At 47.7% G+C, this 8,515-nt stretch overlaps 1 protein-coding gene across 2 annotated transcripts in view; it reads right to left on the reverse strand.

Annotated features, from left to right (window-relative positions):
• atf6b (activating transcription factor 6 beta) overlaps positions 1-8,090 on the reverse strand; it is a 32,457-nt gene extending 24,367 nt beyond the window's left edge. Inside the window, exons 1-2 of one of the 2 annotated variants that reach the window (XM_037542535.1) lie at positions 7,269-8,090; positions 587-666 (exon numbers count right to left, since the gene is read on the reverse strand). In XM_037542535.1, the coding sequence (XP_037398432.1) occupies positions 587-666; positions 7,269-7,341 (153 nt within the window). In that variant the 5' untranslated portion in view covers positions 7,342-8,090. The remainder of the gene's footprint in view (positions 1-586; positions 667-7,268) is intronic. The other variant, XM_037542534.1, reaches the window with a different exon arrangement.
• Between the last annotated feature and the right edge of the window lie 425 nt (positions 8,091-8,515).

Raw genomic sequence — 8,515 nt, forward strand, 5'->3', positions numbered from 1 at the left:
GCGCAAGCCCTAAAACTGCTCTAGAGCCGGCGCAAGCCCTAAAACTGCTCTAGAGCCGGCGCAAGCCCTAAAACTGCTCTAGAGCCGGCGCATGCCCTAAAACTGCTCTAGAGCCGGCGCAAGCCCTAAAACTGCTCTAGAGCCGGCGCAAGCCCTAAAACTGCTCTAGAGCTGGCGCAAGCCCTAAAACTGCTCTAGAGCCGGCGCAAGCCCTAAAACTGCTCTAGAGCCGGCGCAAGCACTAAAACTGCTCTAGTGATAAACAATTAACTACTTCAACTACTCTAATCTCTGCACTGTAACGTCTCTAGAGCTTACCGAACCACTGGAACTGCAGTAATCCTGGCGGTACGTGCTTTCAGGTGTGACTATTCTCTGCAGTATGAACACAGGTCAGCATTATGTAATACGTTTACTGCAGGTAAGCTTGGCCCCCCCTCCCCAACTCGACCCCAACAGCGGATAAAGAACCTTCGTAACACGACCTGCTCTACGATGCACAAGCTCTCAGATATGATCAGTGAATCCACGGCCTGAGGCGCTGGTGCGATGTACGTGATGTGGTTGTGTGTGTGTGTCTACACACCGATGTGTCATATTTCAGCCCTCTGCTGAAATCCCCCTCTTCACCATCCTCCATACTCTCACACTGATACAGACAGGCATCTGAGAGAGAGAGAGAGAGAGAGAGAGAGAGAGAGAGAGAGAGAGAGAGAGAGAGAGGTTATTACATCATTGTCTTTACTAGGGAAAGTTAACATGGGCTGAAAGTTAAACGTTGCCCCATTAAGCACCTGCCCTCAAACCAAACACACACACAGCACATCACAGGGGCAGCATGGACTCTGAGCTGTGACCAGGGGGTCACTCTTCACCAGTTTCCCCATCAACAAACACAGACACTCACCTCGGAGAACCTTTAGAGGAACCATATCTCGGAAAACTGAATTTTCCTTTGCTGTAGTGTGTAAACACTGTAAAAACAGCTTGTTTGAATTCACTGGTTCGGTGACGTCACTGAAATCAACACATGCACATTTATCGGCCCACTCACTGGGAGTGTGTTCATGGGCGTTTTCACACTCGGACCGCTGAGTCGTGGTTCTCCGTCCGTGTGTGAACACGACAAACGAGCCCAGACCCTCTAAACGGCCTCAAAGAGAGCCGAACTGAGAGCTCTTCTCGAGGTGGTCTCAGTCCGGTTTGTTTGTGGTTTGAATGATTTGTGCACTGTGAAAACAGCCCCAGTTCGCGGTTCACGGTTCGCTCGATGGTGAAGACCTCGTGGCTCACTGTACACACAGTCAAAGTCTCCAGCACATCAGCAGGTAAAACAGAATGAGTGGTATGAAAGGGGTCTGAGCTCTAATAGACTGTGGTCTGAACAAGAAGTGGTCAGTCCTGAAAAGGACCAGAGAGAAAACTCCTCTTTACACTTCACTTACATTGTGAACACAGACAGACAGACACACACACAGACAGAGCTTTACCGACCAAAAGGGAAATCATGCAAAATAAACGGGGTGTAAAATATCTCAGCTACATACAAACCGGACAAAATAAATGCACAAAAGAAATAACGAAGGACTCTAATCTCAAATCAGCAAGAGGTGCGAGAGCAATGGGTCAGCAAATTCAAAGGTTCTTTTCATGCTGTTGTTATTATTATGGTGGGCGTAATTCACGGTACTAATCAAGCAGGACTTGCTGTTTTTGTAGTGAACCCGGCAGATGCAGTTGGTTCGTCCTGCCAGCTACGCGCCAGTCTAATCCTTTTCCCCTCAATATTTAGACACGCTGCTGCGGAAAACTAAAGCTCAGCTAAATGAGGCAAAGCTACGCTCAGGGTCGTGTACTCGGCCTTCCTGTCAGAGAAACATGAGAGCAGAAGACGCCAGCAAGACGGAAACAGAGAATTCAGAGTGCGCAGATTTCAGTCCTCCAGATAACGGGAGGATGTCTGGTGCTGCGATTCTGCAGCCACTGAGCTGAAAGTGATCATTTGGTAAAGATAAATAAGTTTGGCGACTCAGGTTGGCTTGTTTTAGGCGACGCATACACAGCAGGGAAAAGTGGCCCAGGTCTGATTTTCTCACCAAATCCCATTTATTTTGTTTGCCTGTTCACACTTTCACATCTTTTAAATGTGACCTGTACGCCACATCAGTCTGAACAGATCAGCTCCTAAACCGACCCGCATGAAATCACAGCATTAAAACTAGAGACGCTGAACGACTCCAAACACATTAAAGCAAGAGTGATGATTCAGGCCTGCAGGTAGCACCATGCTAATTGGTGGGTATAAGCTTTCAGTACCTGTTCGCTACATTAGCCCTACAAATGCAAACGAGCAAACTTTAGACACCAAACCTTGTCTTGGCTGACCAGACTGTATTTTGACGTAACACCGGATTCATTTGCTGAACAATCTCTTTAAGCAGCTTTGGGGAAACAGATCTCTCAGAATGATGCCCCAGAATCACATCAGGAGCTTCAAGACGAATGAAATAGGGGTCTGATTAAAATCTGAAGACTAGCAGCAACCACAATTTGTCGCTGTTTTTCATCCCAAGATGCAGGTAACCTTCATCCTCAGACACAAGGCATCTTTAGTTGCTGGATGTCATCATCCCTAGATGGTGGTCATCTTCTTTGCCAGACAGCTACCATCAACATCATCATCAAAGGAGTTCTTCACCAGCAGACAGCAGGTATCTTCACCACCAGACAGACAGGTGCCCTCGACCACCGGACGGACAGGTGCCCTCGACCACCGGACGGACAGGTGCCCTCGACCACCGGACGGACAGGTGCCCTCACCACCAGATGGCAAGTACCTTCACCACTAGGCGGCAGGTACCTTCATTATTGAGAAACTGTTTATGACTAGATACCAGGTAATTTTATCTTCAGACATTGGTTGTCACCTTCAGAAGGTGGATATCTTCATCACCAGATCCTGAGCCAAGCCCGAGGTCGGCAACGCAAATATTAAGAAGAGACATTTTATCCTTTCAATAAAAAAAAAAAAATACATGAATAAAAAAATAATAATAATAAAAAAATCAAGGCACTTTGGGAGCCACAGCATTTTATGCCGATCTTGGGTGTAAATACGTATGTGCTGATGTACTAACACAGGCTAAAAAGTATAACATAAACAAAAGCGCAGACTTGTTTTGATCTACTTTAAGCTTCAGCCCAGCTAAACCGCTTTTCTCCACCAGGACAAGTAAAATCGTTTCCTGTATAATGTCTCTCGTTGTTCGACTTGTTACGAGGCATAAGCCAGCTTCTTGTTCGAGTTTTCCCGTCCCACCATAAACGGTGCCTCCAGGCACCAGAAGGTAACTGCTACACCATTTAACTGAATCAGGCAGCTGGCGAATGAGGAGCTGACTTTCATCTTCACAACGTTTTAGTGTTTGTCAGCTTCTCACTGCAGATTAAACGTATCAGGAAACCAGCTGGAGCGAAGAGAAATGCAAATAAGTCCATTCGTCTCCAAACCACTGATGCTCATCTTAAAGCTTTCTCGTTGGCTCCTAGCTGGGCGAGACAGTTTTCCGTGTTGCTATGGTGACCAGCAGTCTACACACCAGTCTTGAGGGTTAAAAGTTGAATTAAGAGACATATGCTTCATTCACCACAGACCATTTACTGTTAAACTGTGCTGAGGGATCAGCAGGGCTTCACTTTACTGTAGAGGAGGATTATTTTGGGTTTTACCTGCTGATCTAATTCAGCGAAATGGGGCAGTAAAAGAGCCGCATGTGGCCGAGGCCTGAGCTCGGCCATTTTCACTTCCTGCTTGTTTCAGAGCGCATTGCCTTCAGTCTTATCAGTCGGTGAAACGCTGCTCAGAGGGTTCAGGTTGGCTGGGCAGTGAAGACCCCTCCACTTCTGGCCCTGAGAAACTCCACAGTTGCATTAGCAGTATGTTTGGGGTCACCGTCCTGCTGCAGGGTGAATCACCGTCCACCGAGCTTTCCAGCACTGAAAACTAGTTGAAAAGCTTTCGTTCTGTTTCAAATTCAAGACAACTGAGCCAGCTCCACCGGTATCTGTGCATGCACCACCACTGGGTTTATTTATTGTTTTTATTTTACCTCCATCACTTCATTAAATCTCTCTTTTGTCCACAGCGCTGTGTCCATAAATACACAAGCACATCAGTGCGTTTTGTAGTGAGCCGCGAACTGCCACTTCCGTTGCTGAGGCTTACCAAACAACTGCGCATTCGGCCAAACCCGCATGCTGGTGTTACTTCTTGTCAAGTTTCTCTATGGCAGCTCTTTCACATGAAGTAGTGTTGCAACAACAAGGCCCAAAACACGACTCGGCAGCAACGGACCAACAGGCCTGCGTGTGGGACCCCGGACGTTTTAAAACTGTTATGCGACTCACTCGGTGCCGATACTACGCAGATTCCAAGATTTGATTTAAAAGAAGCAAAAATAAGTGAACACATCCTCCAAACTTCCACACATTTCACTGCACAACCACCGACAGAACATCTGGCCTGTTTTATGCAGCATCTCCTTCATAAAATATTCACAGCGCAAAAGACAAAACTTCCTGGAGAGTAAATGAGTTTACCGTGAAATACAAACGTTAAACACTGCAGGGCTGCTTCCCTACATTCAGTGCCGTTTCCGCCCAACCCACCACGTTATGTTCTCCCGTGTGTGTACACGGTTATTCCGAAACAGTCGGGCTACACGAGAGCACAGAGAACAGAGCCAAGCAATACGACCATATTCATCATGACCGTGATGAGGGATGTGACGACACGCCACAGTATGCTTTCCTGAGTACACTGCGGATACGGTCAGTACTCACAAACGCTGAACAGCTGCACGTTTCCCGACAAGGAGCATCGCTAGTCCTGTTTAGCTGGACCCAGCTCAGTACACTACGTGAAGCGCTGAACACATCACTGCACTCACAGTTTTTGACTGTTTTTTAAACATGGCACTTATTTGTCAGAAGAAAAAAAAAAGTATGGCGGCAGATCATGAATCAGGAACGCGTTTTAAAGCATCGTGGCCGTATCGCCAACGCCTGTTGAGTCTAAGCAGCACTTGTTATCAAAGAAGCTGAAAATAAACTTACTCTACCGCTGAAGAGCTGATTCTTTAATCTGGGTCTTCGTTAATCAGGTTCTGACTGGCACAGTAAACCGAGTCATTTCGATAGATTATTCAAGTGCCTGTTCATTACAACATATGAGAGTGCTTGACCCCTGAGCCCTTTGTCCCACCACTCGGCCCCCAAGGGATCACGGGTGTGTCCTGGGGGGCCGACGGGTGGGAAATGGGTCAAAATAGACAATACAGACAGATGCAGGCTGCAGCGACCACTGAAGATCTGTTACTCTCGGGGCTTTAAAGGCTGGAGTGTAGGAGCGAAATGTGGTCCCGGACCACCAGGTGTTTATCAATCAAAGACGGGTCGTTCGCGTCCGGACAAACACTCAAGCCAGGCATCCATAGAGTGCCTGCAGCGACTGATCATCCTGCGGTTTATTATTAGGGACGCACTCTTTTTCATGCACCTACTCGCTCATGACGGGTATAGAATACAGTACCCGGGGCAGATCTACCTGTTCATATTTATGAGGTTATGGCTGCAACGAAATGAATAAAACGATTCATAAACCTTGTAGAGTAAAATTCATCATCAAACATTAATCAGATCTACACGTCGGCCTGATTTCCAACTTTCCTTCAAGTATCGGCCAATATGGATATGCTAATATCGTGATCCCAATGGATTAATCGTCCTACCGTTCATCATCTTATCGTCTTATCTATCATCCTACGATTAACCGCCCTGCGGTTTGCTATCCTACAGGTTACGATCAACCAACAATTTGTCGTCCTCCTACAGTTCACCGTCCTACAATCCACCATCTGGCAGTTTATCTTTCTACAGTTTATCCTACAATAATTAATTGTCCATTCCGCGATTAATCGTCCTCCTGTTTACCGATCTACAGTTTATCATCTCATAGTTTTACATCCTGCTGTTTATCTGAAGTTTATTGTCCTACAGTTTCCCATCGTGCCGTTCATCATCCGGCGGTTTTATTGTTCTACAATTAATCGTTTTGCAAATTATCGTCCTACAAGTTATCAACACGCTGTTCACTACAACAGGCTGCTGCCTGTCCTCTTACAATTAATCACCAGTATGTTTTACAGCCCCATCATTTCTCATCTCGCAGTTCATCGTCCTTTTCTACGATTAATCGTCCTCTGATTTATCACGCTTCAGTTTACTGTGCGACAATCACCGATCGTCCTGCAGTTTATCCACCTACAGATCAAATCTATGATCTGTCTATGGTCACCTTACTATTCACCACCTTGCCTTCTTACAGTAATACTGGCTGTCGTCTCAATTAATCGTCACTGTAGGTCTTATAATTCCTCATCTGGCAGTTTATCTTCCTACGGTTTCTCCTTCGATTAATCGACCGCGCTGCGATTAGTCGCCCCACACCACGATTAATCGTCCCGCAGCTTGTCTGATCTGTTATTCATCACCGCGCTGTTTATAATAACGCTGCCTACGGTCTGATAATTAATCACCACTCTGGTTTATCATCGTCCTATAACTGATCATCATCCAGCTCATCGTCCCACAGTTTAAACTCCTAAAATGAACCATCCACTTCGCGATTAATCGCTCTACACGCTTAAAAAGACGGCTCTTCAGGGGTTCTTCAGTAAAGGGGACGGTTCTATTTAGAAGGCTGGTAGGTTCTTTGCGTGGTATCCTGCAGGTTTTACAATGGGGCCACATGCTCTCCTATACTTCTACAAGGGTGAAAGAAAAGGGTTCTTTATAGAACAACGAACTCAAAGAACCCTTTGTATGATTGAAGGGTTCCTTGCAAGGTTCCATATAGCACCAAAAGGCTCTTCTACTGCGAAGACGTAAAGCTTGCGACCACAGAAGAACCCCTTTCTATATGGAACCATCTACAGCACGTTCTGCATCCATCTGAGGAACCATAACATGGTGCACAGAACCACTTAATCGCGCAGGGAGCTCCCTGGGCGTCCGTGGTTCCAAACAGAACCATGGGCTTTAGTGGAGAACCGTGTTATTTCAGAGTGCCCGGTTCTAAGTGCGGCTCTCGGCTGGTGTTTAAACGAGAAGCAGGTCAACTTTCCCTGGATCCCCTGAAGCTACGCAGCTGACCGAGGCGGAGCGCCGAGCCCCGCGGGCTGCGGCGGCACTGCGCGGCGGCTACTCACCCCAGTCCTCGCTCGTCAGGAGGTTATCGGCGAAGAACCGACTGTCCAGGTCGGACAGCAGGTCGGCGGTCATCTCCGCGGAGAGCCGGTGTAGCTGTTCCGCCACAGAGCCTCAGGAAACGGGTTCACTCGCTGAGCTGCTCCGCCGGCCGGGTCAGTAAACACACATCAGCCGGAGACCTGCTGAAGAGCTCGGAGCCCCCCGGAGCCTAAACAACGCGTAAATCCATACGACCGAGGGCGGAAAACGGTCGAATCGCGCCGCTGACCTGCTTTATCTACCCCGGCTCATCATCCCCCCCTTCGCCGCAGTCACACACAAGGAAACCGCTTCCCTAAAACGCTGAAAAACAGAAAGGAAAACAAGGGCCCGCCCTTCCTCCAAGACAGCATCCAATCAGAGCCGAAGATATTTGATTGACAGCTGCCACGACAAATCAAATGGCTAGTCGGGGGCAGTATTGGACCCAGAGCAGGACAACGGCTATGTGTAACGGCGAGTGGGCGGGACTTGAGGGCGTTACGGGCTCTATTGTTAAATGAGAACGCAGTATTGTGAGCTACAGCGATATAAACCAATCATCGGCAAGCATTTTGCGACTGACATTAACATGGGCCAATCAGAACACCGTTCAGCCTAAGGCTAAAATACCGACAAACACGGCCGTGGAGCGCGTTTTTGGTGTAAATGGCGTGTGTCCGGGCCTCTTTAAGGCGTATCGGCTCCCTGTGAGTCGCTCTGTTTGGGCCACCGGGCTCTGAAAGTCGAATTTGGGCCAGAGGGGTTCTGGAAACACGGCAATTACATAACAACGGTCGCTCCGCGGCGCTTCCGGTGCTGCGCGATTCTGAACCCCCCCCGCACAACCCGTACCCCAAGGACCCCTTGGGGACGTGTCGCGTCCGCCTGATTTAAAATCGCGCGATAAAGCGGCGCCTGTTGCGTCGATTCTCATCTAAAAACGCTTTAGTTACACTATATGAGTCCCAAATTCACTTCCAACTCCATCAAATTAGCTTCGACTTTTCAGAACTGCTCTAATATAGGATAACTTCACCAAAGTGGCAAATAAATCTACAAGTTTGTGCATAAAAAACGTCACCTGCGCTTTTTTGAGGGGTGGTTTTGATGCGTTCCGTCATAGTCCGCTGCTGTGTGTGTGTGTTGTATTGAAATGCTGATTCTAGGCTGTAAAACTACGACACGAGGGAAATAACAGAAATGATGACGCCATGAAGCTGAGGGG

Source organism: Pygocentrus nattereri, chromosome 11, assembly GCF_015220715.1.
Source record: "Pygocentrus nattereri isolate fPygNat1 chromosome 11, fPygNat1.pri, whole genome shotgun sequence".
Classification (NCBI taxonomy): domain Eukaryota; kingdom Metazoa; phylum Chordata; class Actinopteri; order Characiformes; family Serrasalmidae; genus Pygocentrus; species Pygocentrus nattereri.